General features: G+C 38.8%; 1 protein-coding gene across 1 annotated transcript; it reads left to right on the top strand.

Annotated features, from left to right (window-relative positions):
* Nucleotides 1–13,878: 13,878 nt before the first annotated feature.
* On the top strand, nt 13,879–18,986 carry pnp4a (purine nucleoside phosphorylase 4a). The gene is made up of 7 exons (XM_026349073.1): nt 13,879–13,955; nt 14,269–14,432; nt 16,107–16,210; nt 17,151–17,326; nt 17,509–17,699; nt 18,642–18,721; nt 18,834–18,986. Exons 1-7 carry the CDS (start codon nt 13,933–13,935, stop codon nt 18,984–18,986), a joined length of 891 nt encoding a protein of 296 aa, XP_026204858.1. The 5' UTR covers nt 13,879–13,932.
* Nucleotides 18,987–24,222: the final 5,236 nt, after the last annotated feature.

The raw sequence follows: 24,222 nt of genomic DNA, 5'->3' as shown, positions 1-24,222 counted from the left end.
ATTCCAGCTTCTCAGCAAAGAATAATAAGCAAACACTAAAATAGAAACCTCTGCCAGTATAACAGAATGCAACAGCATCACAAACCACACATCTGAATCACCACCTTTCTGAAAGCGTTTGAACAAAAGCGGGAGCGTTTTTTTGGTTTTGACTGTTGCATAAGTTTTCCTGGGACGGACCCAATAAACCACTCACTGTTCTTCTAAACCCTTAAATGGGAATTTTAGTTGTTCTGACCTAAAAGAATAAAATAAATTATGCGATTACATGTTTTTAAAGAAACAAAACTACCATATTAACCTTCTGAGCTTGCATAGTTTGAAACTTAAAACTCTACCCAGGCTTTTCTTTTTGTGGCCAGACCAATTGAATGTTGTTGAAAACAGCGTAGTGAGGATGTGAGCAACAGTCGCAGGTTTAATTTTACACAGCAGCTGCTTGTTCCATCTATAGATTATTTCATTAATCACTGACATACAGAGCAGTTTACTATAACTTTTATACTATATACTATAAATTCACCATTTATAAAGGCTTTACAACCCATAATAAACATCAATGTTATTGGATTATTGTGTAAATTACTGATTTATTAACATTTATTTCAATGAATTTACATATTGAGATAAGTCACCCTGGATTCTGTAGAACAGTGATACTTCAAAATATAAACAATGTATATAAAATATTATATATACGTAATATAAAGTTTAAATATAATTCTTTGCTTCAGTATAAAACAGTAATACAAAAATAAGTTGTTAGTAGCTGTAAACACCAGCGTCGTATGCAGGTTTTCCTCTGACAGATTTGTAAAGTCTGATCTCATCCAGATAAACAGTCGGCCTGCTGACCTTTGACCTCTGACCTTAATCTATGTTCAGATTGTGGCCACAGGGTCGCCAGTTGCTCACCTGCTGCTCTTCGTCTGTTCATTTGGATTCGATCCAGCATCCACTCAATCAGAGCTGAGGATCATACAGGAAACTGGTTGAAGTCAGGAATGAAAACGTTGTATATTTTTCCCAATAGAATAACAATGGAAGCAGTTACAGGTCAAAAACAGACTTTAAGCTGTGTTTTTATCTGCTCTTCACTTCACACACGACTGTTTTCACCCCAGTATGTTGGTTATGTTCAAACTGGGCATGTTTTCGTACACAAGCAATCACTAGAGCCATCGTATTTAAACCCCCAGAATAAACTCTAAAATAAAATCTGTTCCTGTTGCTTCTTCAAAGTGCAGTTAACAGAAGGTTTACCCCTTCTTAACTCAGCCCAATTCAGTGTTCATGTGGGAACTTGAACTGTTTCCAGACACCAAAGTTGTGAATGTATCCTTTAAAATGATCCATTTCACCAACATTCACACATGCATTAAAACTCTTATTCTGTATTTGCACCTACCCAACCCACAGTCTCATGATTAAATGGAAATTCCACCAACAGATAATGAAATGTTTAATGTTGAGAGACATCACGCTCCCTCTCGTCTTAGCTACAGGGTTTTCTTTGGTAGATGTTAAAAGGGGAAGTGATGGTGCAAAGGAAGATGTTCCAGACGAGCGATGAAGTGACTGGATTCATTTATGGGTCACATGAGAAGTGAGGAAACACTCAGAGGCAGACTAGGAGACTGAGGCTTTATATTATCATCAGCTAAACCTGAAGTGAAGTCTGTGAGAAGCTTCACCTTAAAGCCACAGGAGGAGCGATGTACACGAGTGTACCTGTAGATACCTCCCCACAGGAACCACAAACACCTGCTGCTCAACGGGAAATGAGGTCGTGTCTCCGTTATGTTGATTTCCGCTCGTGTGTGGTGACCTGTCTCTGTGAATCAGCTGTGCTCTGATTGGCCAGATTCCAGGCGACAGGTAAAGAGGTTGACTGACCTGGTTTCACACACACACACACACATACACACACACACACACACACATAGAGCAGGTTATCTCCACGTGGTTAGCGTGTTTTTACGCCACATGATGAAATATTGAAGAAACAGCAGGAGGAACAGTGTGTGTGTGTCTGTGTGTGTGTGTGTGTGTGTTAAACTTTACTGTCTCTTTTATAACCGACGTGATGAAATCAGAGGCCAAGTGTCTGACTCAACTACGGCCTGCCACAAGAACACACACACATAAATAACGCACACGTTTGTTCTCTCGCTTCCAACACACACTGTCCTCGTTCTCAGGATTATCACCTGAACGACATCTGTGCTGCGGTGACGCTGAGGTTTTGATCTGCACCTGAGTCAGGCTGCAGTCTGTGACCCGGTGTGTGTGTGTGTGTGTGTTACAGTTTGAAATCCACTTCCTGTGTGTTACCCAGCTCTGTCCTGGTGATCTCTCTCTCTCTCTCTCTCTCTCTCGCTGTGTGTGTTTTGCTCCAGGGCATCCTGATCTTTTGAGCCTCGGGGAGCTCACAGTCAGAGCTTTAAGAGACAGTTTAAGGCTCGTGGTGGTGAGACGATAAATCATCCTTGAATGTTTTATTTTTTCCCCCGATCCAGTTCAATGCGTGGTCTGAGCTAAATTCAGATTACAGTTTTTTTCCTACTGGACTGAACAACAGTAGCTGTGGGTTTATAAACCTACAGAACATCTCTAATACCATCTGTACAGCACTCTCACCTACCATCACCACACTCCACCATTTATTTTGTTTTTATCTGAACAACTATTCACCAGCTGCAAGGTTAATGCTGCAGATTTGTGCAGTTTTTGTGAGTAGTGGTTTTCATTCTGTCTGTAGAAGTTCACTTTATACAGTTTCCTTCACACAGCAGCCAGAAGCACCTACCCATCTGTTGTTCAGTGCAAAGTGGAGCAAACAGCAAATAGGCTACTTCACCTTCAGTCGCTGGTGCATGACTCTTCCTATTCTTTCCACCACTGCTGCTCTTGTATTTGTTTACTTTTAATTGCAGTTGTCCATGCGATGAGCATTAATTTCAAATCCCAGGTGTAGTCGCGTTTGTTTTGAATGTGTGATGAAAATCCAACAACAAGGAGAAAAACAGACCATTGCAATAACAGAAGAAGAAGAAGAGTAATGACTTGAGGGTTTGTAGACTGTTCCACTAACTGATCTTCAAATTAAAAAAATATACAACTATTGTTAACAGGTTAGATTTTGAGTCATTGAAGTGATATTGTGCAGAGGGATAATCACTGTTGTGTGATAAACTGTTAACTGGCCCGTGCAGAGCTGAACTCCTCCGTTCATTCCAGATGTGCTGTAGATGAGTAGATGATATCTGCACCACACTTCATGCAGTGAGTTTTATAAAGTCTATAAATACTCTCTCCATTTGTTACAGAACTATTTTGTCATGTTTATTGTGGACACCCTTAATGTTTTGTCAATTCATTTTCCTAAAGACACCATGAGCCAGAAAGTATTTACATCTGAGAAGCCAGAACCAGAGAAAATTCAAATGATTTCATTTATGTTTTGTCGTTTGACTAATTGATTAATCGTTGCAGCTCTACAAGTAACAATTTAAGAGGATTATGCAGCCTTGCCTGAGGCACTATTAGTAGTGATACGAATTATTAATGTCCTTCTTCTCCTCTTCTTTGTGATGCAGAGATCTCAGGGAACCTGATCTTGTCTCATTCAGTTCGGTCTCCTCTGTAATCCCCCACCACACACACAGACAGAGAGGTCACCAGGGATGATGCAAAACTGAGATAAGAAGACACTTAAATACTGTGTGTGTATGTGTGGCCGGCCTGGGATCGTCTCTGTGATGAAACCAGCAGTAACATCTGCTGTTGGCATGACGTCTCCATCCACTGTGACATTATTATGTGTGTGTGTGTGTGTATGAGTGTGTATGCGTTTGTTTTATGGGGGAATGTGACCTTTGAACCCCTGAATATTATTATAGGAGCATTTCTAACAACAGCTGAGTTTGTCTGATGATGATCTTCATCTTCCAGTTTTATTTTTTATGGTTCTTCTTCTTCTATCGACAACCTGCACCTGCTCAGGTAATCACTATCAATGCAATGTTAGCTGGGAAGTGGTTGAATGTTCATGTTAGCTATCTAAGAGATTCCAGTACTACGTTGCATCTGATATTTTCTACACATTTCACAGCATGAATCACCACATTTATAATGCAGATTCACAGTTTAATATGGAATCAAACTTCTAGTTAAATACAGAGTCACTTTCCACTGATGTCTTTTGAAATTATGTGTTCCTGTTGTGGGTATATTCTATTTCTCTATTTTTATATTTACAGTTGTGACTCAACTGTTTAAAATCTAAAAGGCCATTTTCTTAGATGTCCACTGGTTTTGGGACAGTGTGCTGTTTTCTACATATAGTTGAGGATTTAAAGGTCCCATCAAGTCGTAAACATTTTTAAGACATTTAAAATGGCTCAGCTTTAAATACCAAGACACTCAACCCCATTGCTCATTGAGTTTCTTTTTTTTTTCTCTTGAAGTTTTAATGTGTGCAGAGAAACCTTCCTTGTAGTGTCAGTCTCTGCACAGGAGATAGGAGCAGCAAAACATATTTTTGAGTGAAGGGAGATTTTAAAAATGAAACAAAGAGTCAAACCAGTCACTTGCTGAGGATCATCTTCTTCAGAGTCTCCCCCGGTGAGTTGCATCAGAAGCTAATTAGGAGTCAGGCTCTTCCCCCCATGTGAAATCTCTCCCTCATTAATTAAAGTGAAACATAAATCTTAACAATAGAGCGTGAGACTTGGTGTTTACTTGATGAGTATTCACGTCGGCTGATTTTCTCAGGTTGATGATTGTGTGAGACCTCAGCTGGTAACAAGCTCTGCTGTGGCTCAGTAGGAGCTTTTAGCCAGCACAGGTTTTGTTCTCATCCAAAAACAGTTCAGTCTGGAACCTATAGGTCTGGTTCCTAGCTAGATCTTCATGCAAAATGGATCTGTGGACCATGGACCATGACGACATCTGTGAAAACGGAAAGAAAGTGAAGCCCACTCCAGATCCAGAAGGTGGCAGTAATGCTCCTGGACTTTCGGTTTCAATATGAATGTCATTAAAATATCTGTAAGTGGAAACATTAAGGCTCTATTTAAGCTCTCACGGCCACTGTAACATGCAACCACAACTCTTGTTCTTATGCGTCATGTCCAGTGAAACAAAATGGTTCTGCAGGCGAAACATACGAGTTCACTTCAGGAACTTCAGCCACGACCTGGTTCACAAATGAGAGCTGAACTTGTTCTCTTTCCGCTGTGGCTGACTGGTGACATGCATAGTACAATAATACTCACAGAAAGTACCTTAGAACTGTGCACATGCTCCTCCATCCACCTGAGTGTTGATCTGCAACAGGTGTGTGTTTTAAATCTTCACAAATTGCAGAACATACATTTACTGTTTTAATATGATGTGATTTTATGTTAATACAACAAAAACAAACAGTGAACAAAAGTAAAGCATGATCATCAACAAATGATAAACTAAACCAGTTAAGCAGCTAAAAGAATAAAATAAAGTAAAAACTTTAGAGCATTTTGTATCTAGGATCCATTTTTTAAAACTATTTTCCTGACTCCGTCCTTGTCAGCGGCTTGGATTAGCATCATGTCTCCATCAGTTTGTTTTATCATCAGGAGAGTCAGTAACAAATAAAACCCTTCTGGATTAAAGTTACAATTAGCAGAACCGATACTCTGGATTTTCTGCTAATTTAAGTAAAAAGAAAGAGAAGAGTACTAGTGTGTTTAATACAACAAATAAATGATATCAGTACGACATGAAAGTGTCAAAAAGTTTCCAGCATCAAGACGAATGAATAAATACTATGAACTTTATCAAAACCTAAATAATGTAAATACATAAGGAATATCAAATATTAATTATGGTGGTGTGTGTGTGTCCGTGGTTCCATTGCTCTGTGCAACCATCAAATGCAACTTGAGGCAATACCCAACACACTCACACACACGCCCATCTCCAGCTGAAAGAAACAAAACAAACAAACACATACACACACACTGACACACACTCCCTCCATCACCACCCTGCTGCTTTCTGCCGTAACGAGGTGCAATCAACACGCAATGCTGACCAACACACACACACACAAAGAGGCTGGTTGAAGGATGAAGTCAGCCTCTGATTGCAGAAGAGTTACAGTGTTCCTGTGTGTGTGTTGACCTCATACTGACATGATGTCACATCTAAAACAGTTGCATTAATGGCGGCAGCAGCTGTCTTCACATCCTCACATTAAAGTTTTATAACATTTTGGCAAGAAAATAAAAAAATAGCTGCAGTCAAACACAAACAGTTTTAGTTTTTGATCAGATGATTTTCACTTTTTTATTTTTTCCCAATTAAACACAGAAGGAAACAAAATGATGCATAAACCACTGCAGCTACTACTGGGGGCATGCTCTCTGTGTTTTTGAACTAACCAAATCTTGTTGCTCTTCATGTTACACAGCAAAATCATAGAGTTAACTAATTCATTATCATAATAAATTAAACATTTTACAGGTGTAAGTGCATATGTCCAGTGGATATGATGATCCTAATGTCTGTTAAGATATATTTTTGTACATTCTTTATATTTCTGCTGTAAGCTATTGTTTTTTTTTTATCCTCCATTTGATTATGGTTTAGAGTAAAGAGCAATACATTAAATGAGAAATGACCCCCCTCTAGTGGTGACTGACTGCCAATAGACATTAATACATGCAGATTCAAGATTAAAAAAACTATTAATCTCAGAGGGAAATAGTTTTGCCTTGTTACAGTTGCTCTCATTTCAGAGAGAAAGAAAAGGAACCACAACCACAAAGATCCTTAATAACATAAATATATGTTATGTTAATACAGAATAACATCAATCAGTATATACACTGGACACAGGATATCTGAGATGGATGAAATAGGTCAATAATAATAGACCAGGATGGAATGAGAACAAATATATGACATAAATAATGATTCTGATAATTATCAGTTTCCCCACCCCTTAGGGTGGAGGAGTTGTACAGTTTGATGGCCACAGGTAGAAAGGATCTCCTGTGGTTCTCTGTGGAGCACTTAATGTTGATCAGTCTCTGGCTGGGAGGGATTGTCCAGGATTGAAAGGAGTTTGGACAGCATCCTCCTCTCAGCTACAACATGTAGAGGGTCCACCTCCACCCTCAGAACAGAAGGTCATAGAACTATGCTGCAGATGTCTCCACAGAAAGTTTTTTTTGTACAGTGCTGATGAGTTCTTTGTCCAGTTCAGTTTGTTGTCCAAGTACACTCCCAGGTACTTGTACTCGGATACACTGCCCTGCATAGAGAGATGCGTGACAGGAATTCCAGATTTCCTGGAGGTCGATCACCAGTTTCTTTGTTTTACTGATGTTGAGTTGAGGTTTAGTCCACACCAGTCCACAAAACTTGAAGATATGTTGGAGAACACCACATAGCTGGGGAGCACAGGTTTTCCGCCCCCCTGGGCTGATTCCATTTGGACCTGCAGCCTTTGTGGAGTGAAGCCTGTTCAGCTGGGATGGTGGCTGAGTCATGTGGGGGAAGGAATGAAGAGCCTGTAGTGAAGCTGAAGATGATGTTCATTTAACTTTGTTTCTTTAAGCAGATGGTTGTGTAGGGGGTGTGTGCTGTGGTGGCGCAGTGTATGGAAACGTACATGTCAGACTGAAAGTAAGCAGCATGTTGATCAGATCGAAACTGTTTCAGCTGCATTTGGTTCAAGTTCAGTGTGAATTCCGAATTATTCATAGTTAACTAGAACTTTTTTTTTTTTATAGTCTGTTTAATGAAAGTAGTCTAGTTTCTCACACCTCCACGATCACTGGGATCTGCACAGGATGTCATCATGATTCAACACACACACAATCACCAGTATAAAACACACCCACACACACACACACACAAACACACACACACACACACACACCTTTATGATGTATCACTTGAGAACTCCTGATTCAGAAACTCATTCATTCTACAGCAACATACACAGAAATAAGGTGATTTGTTTTTCATCAAACTTATATAAACTGCTAATAATAAAGAGGTGATTTTGTGATTACTGAACAGAGTTTGTTCATTTCTGGTGTCAGATGTGCAGAAGATCAACTCACAGCCACCAGAGGGAGACCAACTCCACCAGCTCATCAGGTCTGTTCAGCGTTAAAGAAACACTGAATTCACTGAGTGTGTGTACGTTCAGACTGTAACAGTATTGAAACCTCTGTGGTGTTCTCTGGCAGCTGGCATCCAAACTTGTGACTGTGAGCTGACGGTCACAAGCCGTCTGCAGAGATCTATTTTTTTGACAGCTTGGTAAGAAGCTGCAGATCTCTCAGTGAGAAATGTGAGGTAATGTGTTTTTATGATGTATGAGAGCAGTATGAACAGGAGTGAGGGCTTAGAGCCTCACAGTCCTGCAGGCATTCAGATGTCAAGACGTATGTGTTGTCTTATCCTTCATCATGTGTAGTAATAGCCATACAAAACTAACTTCACACCCCACACAGTGTTTACTGTATTATCCATATAATTTCCACTTTTTCCTTCTGTTGGAGTCCTGTGTTGAGTTTGCAAAGTGTCTTCCTATCTGATAAGCCATCACCAACACAAGTTACGTCTTCGTTAAAGATTAGTGAGCTGTAAAGCCCCAGCTATGACACCTCCATTGTGTCACAGACTTTGGTCTGTCCATCACCTTTGTAGAAGTTAATCTCGGTCTTGGTAGTTCTTCCTGCTAATGAGGAGTTGTATTTATATACTAATATAATATATATACCTTTACCCTTGCTCGGTGGAGGTTGTTAGTGATGTCAATGAAATCCATGTAATTATAGAAGATTGTGATTTTAAATAAGGCTAAAGACGGGATTGATTTAACAGTGAGTGGACTGTTCCACAATTTATAGAAACAATTTTGATTTTAACTGGTCAGCAGATCTGATGGGTCTACAAGTGGCTTTCGGTTTCTACCCTCCCACCAGCAGGTCGAGCTTTAACTGAAACATAAAGGGGACTAAGCACCATCTCATTCTTCCATCAGTTTCAGGAAACAAAACTTCACAACCAAAAAAATGTAAAAAAAAAAAAAACTGACCGTCCCGAGCAGAGAGTGAAAAAACATAATAGCATGATTTGTCCCCTTTAAAATTGGCTTTCCTGTGTAGGGAGATGGTGTCAGTTGCAGGTCACAAGACTGAACACCTTCTACATGCTTATTCATCTCATTTTATTTCTACACCAACCACTGTGGTGCCATCATGTGGAATAATTTCAGCAGTCAGAAGCACAAGAAGGTTTAAAGGCAGCAGTCGTGCTAAGAAACAATATTAAATTTACCCACTACATTTGTTATTGTTGAAGATTTGAGATATTTTTCTGATTGAAGATGTATTTCAGTTCAGTTACCTGTACTACTGGATGTTTTCTGTCTGTGTCACTCAAACTACTGGTTTCATCACAATGCACTCTGTTTCACTTAGAGTCAGAACAAAATAAAAATCCTCCAGTTTGTGGAGAAAACAAACATGCAGCAGACAGTCTGAGTCAGCTCGCTGAGAATCTGAAACATCCTCTGACGTTTTCAGGATTTTACACACGCACTTTGTTTTTAGAGACACACGTCAGTTAACGGCATTTAGAGCACAGGCACTATTCTTTGTGTCTGTGGAGATTCTCAGTCATTCATATCACCCATTTATCAGCCACAAGCTAGTTCTGGCATCCCTGGAAACATCCTCCTGATGGAAGAAGACTGGGCTCACAAAATAGTGATTAATTCTCTTTTTTATTCTGCGTATTCTGCTCTTCCTGAATGGCCTCGTCAAGAGTTACTAGTTCAAGCTGTTTATTTATCTCCCAAATATAAATCACTGTAAAACTAAAGCGTAGAAAGGAAAATATATATAAATCAACCATATCAAAAGTGACAGCACATTTAAATATCTACAACAGTATAACATGTTTCCCATTCTAGTCAAATGACATTAGCTCGATGCTAATACATAATGAAATTCCACATTAACATGCTAACGGAGATAAACATCAGTGGTGATGTTATACAGTAGTGAAGGTTAAGCCCCCCTAAGGATGAATCCTAGAACCGCCCCTGCTTATGTCTGTTGTTTTAAGACACTGTATTGTATCTTTTTATTCTCTTGTGACAATGTATGAATTCATCTAGTTTTGGGTGAGCAAAGATGTGGCTATTTAGCCATGTTACAACCCTTATCAGAGCGAAGCATTAATGAAGAAACACTATTGGATCAACCAAGGGTTTAAATGTAAAATGCAAGTGAAATTACAAAAGCACAGTAAACTACTTGGTGTGGAGCTGTAGCTGACAGAAAAAGAGTGAGAGACATGGAGGAAGGGCCTCTTGTAGGTGAATCAGCTGCCACAGCTCCGTCACAGTGAATGGTTGATCTGATCTTTCTAAAACAAAAAAAAACAGAAATATCCTACAACATGCATCCTAAAATGATACCTAAAAGGCCGCCTGCTGGTCACCAATGTTCACTTTAAATTCTAAGGTATTCAGTCAGAGGCCAGTGTATGATCCATACTTATGAGGGACATTTCTAGGCTGTGTTTCTATGTAAACCAGCTTCAAACACTGGGCATTTATTTTATTCCAAACCACCTCTCAAAAAAAAGTGGATTGACAATCCTGAAGTAGGGTACAGGAAAGAAACAACTTCAAAAAGAAGCAGTACTGTGCATCCAGTGGAAACACAGGAAAGATGTGAAGGGCAGCAGGCATCTTCCCATGAGATCGTCATTAGCACCTTTTTGTCACTGGTTTGTATCTTTTACGTTGTGTTTTCCATTTACTTAGCATAATTTTTTTTATTTTTTTATGTCTTAAAAACTCTAATGCCCCAGATATCATTTGTGTTCTACTATGAGACTCTTACCACTTTTGGACTGCAGATATTTACTATTGATGTATATAAATAAAAATAATAACAATAATAAAGCTGAAGCAGCTGGAATAAAGTATGAGCAGGATCAACTGCCTACATGTCCCATATGTTCAAAAATGCCAAATATCTGAACGTGGTCACATTTTTCTGATTTTGACAAAGGTGAAGGAATGCAGTAATGTTGAGCATTCAGCTGAGCATTAAACACGCAGAGGCAGCAGCATCCAGAACAGAGAGCAGCAAAGAAAAGCAGAGCAGCAATGTTTCAGTACACTTAACATGTGACAGTAAAACTTAAGGTCAAATGATACAAATCTAACTGTTAAAGACTTGGACAGGAACAAAGATTATTTAAAGCTGATCAGATTTCTCCTGGAGGTAGTTTAGGTCCCAGGGAAGCATCAATTCAATTCAGTTTTATTTGTATAGCACCAAATCACAGCAAACGTCCTCTCAAGGCACTTTACAGTGTAAGGTTTATGACCTTACTGAGTATAATTGTATAAAAAAAAAAAAATGTTATTATAATTTCATAGTCCTCTCCAGGTCCTTGAGATTACTTCTGTTTTGATTTGGTGCTATACAAATAAAACTGAACTGAAGTAAATTGAATAGTTTTGCTGTTGGTCACTATGCAGATGCATAAATGTGGTCACTATTTTAAACTATGTGTACAATGGAGTTCAAAAATCTGTGAAATGTTCATATGAACCTGGAAATAAAATGTAATAATAGTAGAATTTAAAGAATAGTTTTGGATGCCATTGCGTTTTAATTTAAGACATATACTATAGTACATTTTAATGGGTGGATAGTCAAAGAAAGCAGTACCAATGTAATGTAACACAGAATTAAAACATATAAAATATCATAATTTCTCTTTTTAATAGAAACTGACATCAGTAAGTCGGTCTCTAACAGCCAGCTGTGTTTTCTCCATTAACCTTCTAACCAGTTCCACATGGCTCCAGTTTAACTCACATACATTGTGGCACGTGTCAAACTAAAAGACAAAAGACTGAATGAAGAGACAGACAGACTTATCTGTTTTATGTTCAGATAGAAGAACATCACTGTCATGTGTAAACTTAACAATTGTTAAACATTCAGTTTTAATACCTATGATTTAGTGATGCTTAGTTTGAAGGTTCAACTCATCATGAGTCAATGATGATTTTAATGGATGCTACAAACACACTGATCTCTTCTTGTCAGTTCTCACTTCCTTTCAGTTCATACCCGGTCTCAGTGGTTCTAGTCCAGCTCTGGTTGTTCATCAGAACCACATGAGCCTCATTAACAGCAGTTGATCAGACCAGTAGTGGAACACGTTAGTGGTCATGAGACTTGATGTGGGATTTTAATTAAAACAGAACTGACCAACGAGTTGCTGCTTGTTAAACCAAAACTCTTACCTCTCATTGGCTGAGTCCAGTTTGGACTCTGAGACTGGATCTAACAGTTTGAGTTAATTTTGCTGCAGTGGGAATGTGTAAGCCAGATAATAAAATACCCCTCGAAGTTCAGATTAGTTAATTTGATAATGTAACATTTTGTTTTTTACGTTACTGTCATGTAAAAGGCACAGCTGGATAGTGTAGTGGTAAGATCACTGCCCTCCATGCGGCAGACTGTGGTTTGAATCCTGGCTGTGACCTATCTCAAGTAGGGGTCCTTAAATGGATAAAACTGTCACTGTCAACATTTTGGAAGTGTGCTGCCAGACGTTTACATGTCATTACGAACTTCAGAGTAAGATGTGGTTATTCTGCCAGGACACTGCCGATTGCATGCTGGGTATTTATTCGTGTTTTCTGTGTTGCAGTATTGGAAAGTTGTGCAAAACACTGGTCAAGTAATTTAACTGTGTGAAATTATTCGTAGATAAGCATGTCTTGTTAAAGTAGGCACGTTTAAACTCTTTTGAGAAGTTATCTACTACTAGTTTATTGGGGTGGCTTTGGTTCAGATGCAATGGGAGCAGACCTCATGAAAAGTCTGGCCCCATGTTGTTAAAGCTGTGTTGTCAGTTGACTAGTGAGGTGATGTTAATGTGCAGAAAACTTCACCATGCTGCTGTATTCTGTTCCTAAGGGAGAGTACACCCTAATTCTGTAAGGTATTTTCAGAACCAGTGTAAACAGTGTAATTCTCTGCCAACCTGTGAACCAGATTATTTAATTTCACAATCTGATAATAACAGAGTTTGGGTGACAACTTCACGCATTTAAAAACTTTTTAGATTTATAGGTTTAACGTCTGTGTGACTCCAAGGTGATAGCAACAGAAACAACACAAACTACATTCTCCAAAATGATCACATGGTTAATTCAGCACCTCAACAGAAACTGAGCATTTATTGTCGCCTTGCATGTTTATTATAGTTTAAATTAAGACTGCTCCCTCGTTGTCTTTGAAAAATTGTAATTATCTTCCCTGACTACTGTATTAGTGTGTGTGTGTGTGTGTGTGTGTGTGTGTGTGTGTGTGTGTGTGTGTGTGTGTGTGTGTGTGTGTGTGTGTGTGTGTGTGTGTGTGTGTTCAGAGGTCGTGAACCAAGCTTTGTATGTGTGTGTGTGTGTGGATATCGCGCCTCAGGATCAGACTTGAAATGAATTACCACAGAATAAAATCACGTTACTGTCTGCAGGAGCGTGATGCTCAACCAGACACTGCTTACACAACCAAAATATTAAAAAACTATCTGAATCCTGTTTAGAGAGGAATCCAAACACACACACACATGTCTACAACACTGTGACTCCATTGGCTGATGCTGATGAATGGACGAGTTGTTGACCAATCAGCAGCATGTGACTGGTGAATATGTAGGCCGATCAGCACCAGCCAGCTTCACTCTAACGCTCCATCACACACATATATTCTTACAATTAAATACTAATACAGGGAGGTAGTGACAGAGGTTTCTTATAGAAACACACACATCCACACATCTGCCTTATATTCATCATCATCACAGGCCCCCTGACGTCCGTCCATCATGCACAGCAAAGAACAGATCAGGTAAGAAGACCCAGCTTTTGCAACTCTTCTATGTCTCTTTTTAACATGAAAACGTGAATTTTATTCTGTTAGTACTGCTATATATAAGCTAAAAGGACAGATGCATGGTTTCAGTTTTACTGTAAAAGCATCATCACATACAGACAGTGGAGGCAAGGCTGGTACCAGTGAAGGATGGTTTTAAAGTAAAAACAGTGCCTCAGCTTCTTTTCTGCATCATCTTTACTCTTGTGTTGTGTTATCTTGAACATTATTGGATCTCCTGGCACAATTAATACTTATGAAACAATTTACTCCTTCCTACTGTTTCCAGTCATGATGAATACCAGAAGACAGCTGATTGGTTGATGTCTCAGACGCAGCACCGTCCCCAGGTGGCGATCATCTGTGGGTCTGGATTGGGCATGCTCGCTGACACCCTTAAGTGCCAGGACTCGTTCGCTTATTCTGACATACCGGGCTTCCCTCAGAGCACAGGTACTCTTTAGCCATATTAAAGCAGCAATATTAGTGTCAGCAAGGTTTGGTACATTTTCTTTTTGGCTCCCCCTACAGTTGCTGAATGTAATTCACTTTTACACAGCTGTCGTAAATACCTGTGGTACATTGACTCCTCCTCGTGGACAGAAGTACATGTGCATTTACTTATAAGCTGAAGCTGTTGAGTCTGTCTGTTGAGGAGTCTGTTTCCCAGTCTAGTGGTTACCCTTTTCATTACTCTGCCACCCAGTAGTGTCTTTGTCTAAAATATTACATCTTCAAGTCTTAGAAATTAGAAGATGGATGCTTGTTTACTAATATCAATGCTAGCTTTACGACACTTTGCCTTAGGAGATATCCACATATTTGTATCAAACAAATACATAATAAGCAATATATAACTAAATAAGTGCTTAGCAATTTCATATATTAATCCAAGAAAGTGATGTTGGAGGTAGTGACGATGAGATGAATGCAGAGTGGCCGCGGATAAGACTAGCCAAAGATAGTACTGGACCGTTTTTTACTGTAGGCGACAGCTAAAAGAAATAAAAGGATACAGACAGATGCTGATCTGGAACTGCTGTTGTTGGAACAGTGAATTAAAAAAGCCGGCTATGTTTCATGTTATAGCTAAACATCTTAAGGTTAGCAAAAGTAGTTCACTTTCTAAATAACACTAAGACACTGCCTGTGTTGATTGCTGTCTACCTGTATGTTGTGTGTCTGGTCAATCTGAGATTTTTGTGGGTGTTTTAAACATATCATATATCAGCATGTATATTTCAAGATGTAACTTTGGTTAAACCACAAAGTTTTGTTTGTGATTCCTATTTCACAGTTCAGCAACAGACATTATTACATATCAATGTACTGTAAAAAAATATTTTTAAACTGCTGTTGAAAGATTGTTCTATTTATTCATGTATGTATAAAGTGTTTTGTTAAATTATAAAAAGGACTCTTCCGATGCTAAAGTTATAAATGTATGTGTGAACGTTAACTAAATGTTTCAGGTTTGCCTTTTTTTTATCAGTATGCAACCAATTTTTTCTATGAGACTGGTTCACACACCTACAATTACTAATTAATTCTCAGATTAACCACTATTATCACTAAATACTGAGTAAATTCAGGGCCTGCAGAGTCCAAATTGTGACTAGAGGTTGTTACAGAGCAGATCAACCAGCCAGTAGATTTACTGATGGAAAGATTTACTTGATTCTTTATCTACAACAGTGTACATGACGTCAGGCTGTGTTTAGCCCACTGACTGGAAGCAAAAGGAAACTGCCAGTATCTCTGGCAATACAGAAAAAAACAACAATCTCTACAACCTAAAGGTTGTAGTTGTGTTATATTTATATTATTTATAATTGTGTTGATTTACATAATAGTGCCACTGGGGTTGCATTTGGTATTTCCTAAGCAGTACAATGAAAAAATTGGGAGGTTCACACCAATAAAATAAAACCAAAAGCTTATCAAAATCAAACAAACAAACAAAAAAACAATGGAGACTCTGACTTGTATTTTGCCATATGCCATCAGATATAAATCATTGGCCATCCCATGATGACCCTATTGAAGATCTTCTGCTGGCGCCCCTGATTTACGTAACACCATCACACTTCCTGTTTCTCACTGTGATCCTGAATGTGTGTGTTGCAGTGCAGGGTCATGCAGGTCGGCTGGTTTTCGGGGAGCTGAAAGGGAAAACATGTGTGTGCATGCAGGGTCGCTTCCACATGTATGAAGGACACTCACTCTGCAAGGTAAACACACACACACACACACAGGTGTAAAGTACCTGCCATTCATTGATTTGACCCATTCTCTAACTCCTAAATGTTACTGTACCCACTGAGGAGGTACAATGAAATAGAGGTTTGTGGTGTATTTTGTTAAATTCACAAATCAGGCTCTGATGTAAGAAAATACATTTTCCAACTGCAGCACATGAATGCATCATGTCAGAGTTCCCACATTTGACTGGCACCATAAATTCACACAGACCAACAACCAATAGCCACAAATTATTTACAGGAAGCGCTATGCACACACACACACACACACACACACACACACACACACACACACACACACACACACACACACACACACTCTTGCACTGAGCTGATTAAAGCTGCTCAGTCTCACAACCTTGGTACAGGGCACATATGACTTTAATCAGCAGCATGAGACTGCCTCACATTTGGCAGCTTGGCTCAGATCCTGCATGGTTCTGGTCACATGCAGCCTTTTAGCAGACAGTTCAATGCTGCTATTGTTTCCTTCTATATAACTCTCTCTCTCTCTTACTCTCTCTTAAACACACACAAAACACAAAGTGAAAATGGCACTCATATGTCTACATGCTATATTTATTTCTGCAGCTTTAGTCCCAATATATACCTTCATACTTTCAAAGGCTCAGAAGTTTCCTAAAACAGCATGTCATGTTGAGAACTGCTTTTAGCGATAGACAAATCCATTTTTGGTGCTTTATCACACGCAGAAGCATTTTTGCAGCACAATGGTGTACAATATGTGGGACTGAGCCAAAACAAACTGGGCTATAGTAAGTGCACGTTATTAGGAGATACTATCTGACAGTGTAAGCACAACTTTAAGAGAGTGTTTGTTCACTTTGACACACAAATGATGACCAAGGTGATAACGAGATACCTGTCTGACTGTCTGTTTGTCTGTCAGACAACATTTCCAATACGAGTCTTCAAGCTGTTGGGGGTGGAGACGCTGATAGTGACAAACGCTGCCGGCTCATTGGCTGATGGCCTCCAACCAGGTGACATCATGATCATCAAAGACCACATTAATTTCCCTGGACTGGTTGGTTTGAACCCACTGAGTGGACCTAACGATGACAAGTAAGTCAGACATACACCTGGTTATCTGTTGTTTCTGTCATTGTTCCATGTCTTTGTCTTTTAAATTTGTTTTTCTACTCATGTGTGACTGCTTGTTACACTCAAGTTGATTTTTGTAACGTTTGTGTTTTAACTCAGTGTTGATGTTGTTGATTATGTTGTTTATTGTTTGTTGTTTACAGGTTCGGGCCGCGTTTCCCGGCGATGTCGGGTTGCTACGACAAAGGCCTGCGTTGCCTAGCAATGGAGATTGCCAAGCAGCAGGGTGTTGCTGGCTTCATGCAGGAGGGTGTTTACGCAATGGTGGGTGGCCCAAACTTTGAAACCATCGCCGAGGCCAGGCTGCTTCATCGACTGGGAGTGGACGCTGTTGGTATGACAAACACACAGAAATCAGACTAATAATGGAAAGTTTCTCAGCACTATGTCAAGTGTCTTAAATCTGAATATTTCAGTAGAGTAACTTTAGTAGAAATAAGCTCCAAAAGCTGATTTGAAGTGGAGAGGTGTTTAATAAAGAGTAGAGAGCTTAACTGCCAAAATGTAGAGTCAAATCTGGAGCAAGTCGAGGGTCACAGTGAGTTCACACCATCTTTGTAGCAACAACACAGCGAAGAAGAGTAAATACTGCAGAGGTTTATACACAGCTGAGTTTATAGCTAGAGCACTGAAACAATAACTGCACAGCGTTACTGAGTTTTATGGACACAGATGAAACCACGTTGCCGTGATGTAAGCTGTATTTTTTCAAATGCTGTAAATAAACGATGATTTGTGTAGATGTTGCTGGTTTGTCTAGAATATAAAGAGAAATCTAGACGATTTCCTCACAGAGAAAAAACTCAGTCTCTGTGAAGTGCAGTTCCTGTTGAGTTGAATTACTGTCACAGTCATTTAGATGTGATTTCAGTCATGTGACATTAGAGGAAAAGTTTATCATTAAATAAAGTAAAAGTTTGACACACTCTGATTCACTCTGAATCAAAAGCGTTCGACAGACTGACGTCACCAAACTCCACTAAGACACTAAACCTGCAGTAAATGTATATTCTCATTATGTATTGCCCTTTGTTTACTGGAGAAACATGTTGTGAGTGCGATATTATTATTTCCATAATTCGACTTAAATTCTGCAACATCTCCTGAGGGAAACATCTTCTTTTTAGCTGCCACACTACTTTTACCTAGTTGCCAGTAGAACATATCTGCTACTTTATGTAATTGTAAACACAGTGGAGTACTGTAGTGGTGTCAGTACTAACAGTAGTAGTAATCAGGTTACCAGTACTTACCTCCAGGTGTTGTGTGTTTACAGGGATGAGCACAGCTCCTGAGGTCGTTGTGGCGACTCACTGCGGTCTGAGAGTGTTCGGTCTTTCTCTTATCACCAACAAGGTAAACTCACAGCAAGAAAATGTCAAAAGTACAAGTACTTGTTCCCCCTGACTAAAGGAGGAGAACGTCCTCGATTAGCTGACTGTTTGATTGATTGATCGATGTGTGTCAGGTGGTGAAGAGCTACGAGGACTCGGAGTGTGTGAACCACGAGGGCGTCCTGGAGGTCGGACGACTGCGTTCTCACACTGTGCAGCAGCTGGTGACTGAGCTGATCAGCAGGATGGAGATCAATAACAACAACAATACCAGTAATGCTGTCTGAACACACACACATACGCTATCTGATTATTGTTTTTATAAGGAGTTATCTCTGCATCTTATTTTTGTATGTTTTCTGTAATAAAAACATTATTTATATCACCATGGAACCTAGTAGTTCTCTATCAGGGTAAATCTGAATGTAAGTATTCATTTGTGATATTTGATGTTAGTCGTACAGATTAATATAACAATGACCAGTGTGTTTGATGGTGCTTTACTATAAAAAAATACGAACAAAGATCTGTTTTCTCTTGTACATTGTTCCTGTTGAATTATGGGATTTTATTTTGTAAGTGGAATTATTGGTGTAATGATCCACATTAATCTGATTAAAACATGCTGCCAGACTTTCTGTTTCCAGATTGTGTTGATCAACTAATTAGCTAATCTGTGTTGATGTCAGAGCTGATGTGTGTTCAGCTGCAGTTCCTCTGATGTCCACTACCTGCCTCTGTAATAATAATTAACTAATACTGAAAACATTTACATTTAGACATTTGGCAAATGTTTTTATCCAAAGTGAGTTACAGGGTAAAAGGCAAAGGCAGGGAAGCATCTGGAGGTCTTGTCTAAGGATCCCTACTGGAAGTAGCTAGGTTTAGTGAAAAAATGCTCAGTCGTGTGTTTTCTGATCCTTCCATTCACCCTGGACTCTATAACTATGTCTTTAGGTTTGGGATTTCAAATGACATAACAGGGGTCCGAGCTAAAAATAACTTAACCATTAAGTTTGGCATGTTGAAATGCTACATGCTAATTAGCTCCTAACACAAAGTAAACCTGCTGCTGGAGTGAATTGTTCTTTGTTTCGCAGGTCGGTAGTCACATATTTAAATTTGCTGCTGAGATATTACTGCAGCTCTCGAATGGATGAATGTGAACCTCTTGGTGGCACCAGTGGACAAGTGAGCAGATCACAAAACTTAGAAGAATCTGTCCTCTTCTAGGTCGACTGGATGTCTTTACCAATTGTTATTGAAATCCAAATAAATATCTGGACTCAACAAATGTCTCAACAATTATTCCCTTCCAGAGTTGCATTTGTTTTTTTCCAAGATCTTATAATCATTCACGCAATAATTATCCAATGAGTGGCTCTTACCTTTCCCTTTTTGCTTAGTTAAATCCAGGTTTTTCCACTGAACCAGCATCAATTGATGCTGTACCACTACATTTTGGGCTCCTCTGTGCTAAACTAGAATGCTTCATGTCTGTGATGGACATAGAATATTACATGATGATGATCAGCTTGGTGACATTTAACTACATTCCAGCAGAGAAGAATGTTTTCTTTTAACTTTCTTTAATTTTTATTTTAACATTTGTGTAAGACAGACTGATTTCATTCAAACTGCAGGATCTCACCAGAGCCAAATGGTAAGTTAAGTGTGTTGTTACGTTCTTGGTTGTTCAACACTTTTTTCAGCCAGTGGCGAGTGTAAGAACTACAACGTCATAATATTAACATCCTGGTGTTGATGTTCAAATTTCAGGAGCACTTACTAACTGCTGGACAAGGACCAGAAACAAACTCTAAACCTCAATGTTCAAATGTTCCCTTCCCAGTCTAAATAGGTATGAGAAGCAGAGCTTGTTGCTGTGCTCAGCAGTTCAAGTATCAGTGGGATGTTGACCTTTGACCTCTTCTTCATATCTCTGATTGTTCTGCTGCTGGTTCTAGTAGTGCTGCTAATACTCTGCTGGATCCTTAGACGTAGCAGAAGCCGGTAAGAATCAACATTTTGCATTTTATTTTGGAGATCTTATGGAAATCTTCTGGATGTAAACATTTTTTTTTTTTGTTCTGTGGTTCCTGTTTTTAAGTATTTTAACGGGTTCTGGTTCCTCAGAAACCTCACAGAGCTGCGGATCTCAACAGGAAAGGCCCCTTACATTCTGACCATCAAAGCTGAGCCAGACCAAGTTCAGCAGCTGCTGGATCAGCTGCTGGACAGAGTCTTTTTCCGAGTGGAGCCTGGAGCAGAATCAGGAGGAGAACCTGGAGCAGAACATGGAGGGGATGTAGCAGTAGAACATGGATCTTCTGGATCAGATCCAGGTGTTTCAACACCAGAAACATCTCCCTCGAGAAAAGGTACTATAGTTGTTACTGAACCAAACCTTTTCAGAGCTTTTTGGATTTCTCCACTGTTGTCCAGTGCTGCTCAAGTGGGATTTGTTTTTTTTTTACATAACTCTATACAGACATAATGTTTTTTACGTCATTGTGTTCAATCTTTAACTTTAAAATGTCATGTGCCTAGAGACATGGACTATAAGTGGCAAAGAAATTTCAACAGCGAATGAAAATTGTGTCAACTGTTGAAAGGTTGTCTTTTCCTTATTATTATTTTATGTTTAAATTATTAAAATAATTTTTTTCCACTTTAGCCATACCTCATCCTCACCCTCCTTGTCCTTCACTGGCTGTTCAGGATCAAAATGACAACCTCAGCCCTCTCCAACCAGATCTATCCCAGCATACCTCTCTCTCTTCAGGTGGTGCTTCCTGCGCCGCAGGAGGAGGAGGTGGAACAACATGAAAGCCACAACTTTAGAGACAAATAACAAATTTCCAGATTTCCAGATTTTTGGAAGAAGACAAAGATTGTGATGAACATTAAATTCTGTCGACTTAAGAACCTCAAAAGTCAGATTTATTAACCTATTTGTTCCATTTACGTTTAGTTCATGTACACATTTGCTGATTCCTCATATCTAAGTGAAAATGAAAGGTCATTGTTTTTCAGAAGATCACAATTTAAAATGCAGTTTTTTATTCACATTATGTTTAATTGTTATCCACTTATAACAAATACAGCCAAAATAAGATACATAGAATATTACGATGTGCTCAAAAGAATAACTCAAATTTAGCTTCTGTGTATCAAGAACCCACAGTCAGTTTGACAGCAGCTTCCAGTTCTGTGGTTAGTGGCGGTTTTTTGGTTTACATTTGGCTCACTCACTTAACTTAAACTATGTCAGTTTCATTGATTATTTCATCGATCTATTAGCTATACTTCTGTCAGCCTATCCCAGCTGACACTGGGTGAGAGGCAGGGGTGTACCCTGGACAGGTCGCCAGTCCCTCACAAGCCCGAAACAGACAAACACTCACACTTAGGCTACTGAGTGTCATCAATTAGTCCAACTCACATTTGGATTGTGGGAGCAAACCCACACAAGCATGGATATAACAACCCGACTCCACACAGAGAGACCCCAGCTGGCTGGTAGGTGCCTCCATTTTGTTTTTATTGATATGTGTACAGTAAATGTTCTGAGCTATCTGTGAGCCCATGCTCATGTCTGCCGTGAGGTGAGAAACTGGTTATTGTTATTTATTGTGGCTATTTAATGTTCCTGTAGGGCCTGAGATTATTTAAAGGTTTAATAAAAATACATTTCACTGCAGCAGTGGAGAGTTACATTTCCTTCAGTGGCCATATGGGGGCACCAGGACTTAATTTTCACATAGTAAAACTACTACTATTATTGCATCGACTACCACTAATACTAGTTCCTCATGTTTCTTCTGTAAATAATAAGTACCAAACTTAAGATGTATGTTAATAGAATAGTTCTGAAATCTTTTCTAATGGACATTTGCATAGTTGCACATTTGCACTCTTATTTACTTCTATATGTAAAAATAACTTTACTATAACGGTGATATAACTAAACTATAAATCTAAAATGATGACAGTACAGACAACACTGCATTTGAAAAACAAAAAGTGGTTCATAATGTACGTAGTAGGTTATTTTATACATTTTGAACAAAATAAAGTTAGGCATTGTTCAGTTTATAAAAACAACAAGCTGACATTCAATATACTGTACATGGTGTAACACACTGCATTGTAGTGGTGTTTATATTCATTATGGTAACGTCATGTAAGTTAATGCAGTCATATTAAAGTTTTTATCAATGTGTTACAACATTCTTCTTCTGGGAGAAAGTTGTATAAGTAACTCACTGTTGGCTGAACCCTTTAATAGGTCAATTGGATTCAGTTTGAAATAGTGTTCATGAAATTGTAGTAAAATAAATAATATTTAGAGAAACATTAGCATGTCTGGCCAACGAGACCTACCTCCTACCTCTATTAGAGAGCAAGCTCATTTCCAAGTCTAAGCTTGGATTGGATTGGTGATCCAGGAGAAACCCCCACCAGCACCATCTCATCCCCCTCTTAAATTTTGAACTTTTAAACTGAGGGGGTGGATAAACTCTAAACATCTGTGATGAGATGAGTTTCAGAGCGAGCCCTGTCACTGACACATAGGAAGTTGTGTATTTCTCTGTAATCCAATTTTCCACGTCAGACCATGTGTATGGAAACCCATTTTGCTGCCAGAAAAACAGCGAGAATAATACTTTGTAAACGAATAAGACATGTTGAAATTTAATTGTTTTCAACTGAATTTTTATTTATAACAAATTTTAAGTCCAACTAAGGTTTCAGATCCATTCTTAAAGGGATATACTACAGTAATATAGTATATCACTTCCAGAAATTCGCAAGAGACAGATTTTAAAAATGAATGACAGGAGACAGCTAAATGTCCTGACATCATTACTGAACCACATGGAGGACATATTTACACACAATTACACATTTAGGGTTTGTGTTTGAAGAATAAATTTTTTGCTATTTGCAGACATTTGCAACAAAAGTGATAAAAATAATAATTGCTAACTATTTGAAGATGCACATTGTCCACGGATACAGGTGTTCAAAATAGTATTTATTTCTATCGTAGACTTACCCTTAACAAATTGGACAGTTTGAGCAGTACAGTGAACTACATAAAGGCAATTTGAGATAGATTCAGAAATGTACATTGATTGATCAGTTTAGCTTAGCATAAAATTGTTGAGCGCAATAAACTTTTCCTCTTTTCTTAGCAAGTTACAGTTTGTTAGTCTTTTATCAGCTTGGTAAACTCATAATCAGAGATTATTTATTTATTTACTTCAGTCAGTTCATCAACTTTTTTCATACATTTGCTCTGAAATCCAGAATCTCTGGAAATGTGCCAAATATTAACCATTAACTTTTAACCATGGAAAAAAAAAAACATGAATTAATGTTTTATGTGTAAATGGATCTGGACTGTTCCATGAAGCCAAAGTCTGTCTTTTGGGTCAAACAGGAAGTGACCACAATTTTTCCTAACTAACTCACCCTCCACACTGATAAAACAACAGACACACATCCACACACGCT

The sequence above is a fragment of the Anabas testudineus genome, chromosome 5 (genome assembly GCF_900324465.2).
Source record: "Anabas testudineus chromosome 5, fAnaTes1.2, whole genome shotgun sequence".
NCBI lineage: Eukaryota > Metazoa > Chordata > Actinopteri > Anabantiformes > Anabantidae > Anabas > Anabas testudineus.
This window is presented reverse-complemented; position numbering and strand designations above follow the sequence as displayed.

What these genes read in the sequence shown, in the direction of transcription:
- pnp4a (XM_026349073.1), top strand. Translation starts at nt 13,933, where the DNA reads ATGCACAGCAAAGAACAGATCAG. An exon ending in GGGCTTCCCTCAGAGCACAG is followed by an intron (nt 14,433 to 16,106) that starts GTACTCTTTAGC and finishes TGTGTGTTGCAG; the next exon opens with TGCAGGGTCATGCAGGTCGG. An exon ending in AGTGGACCTAACGATGACAA is followed by an intron (nt 17,327 to 17,508) that starts GTAAGTCAGACA and finishes TGTTGTTTACAG; the next exon opens with GTTCGGGCCGCGTTTCCCGG.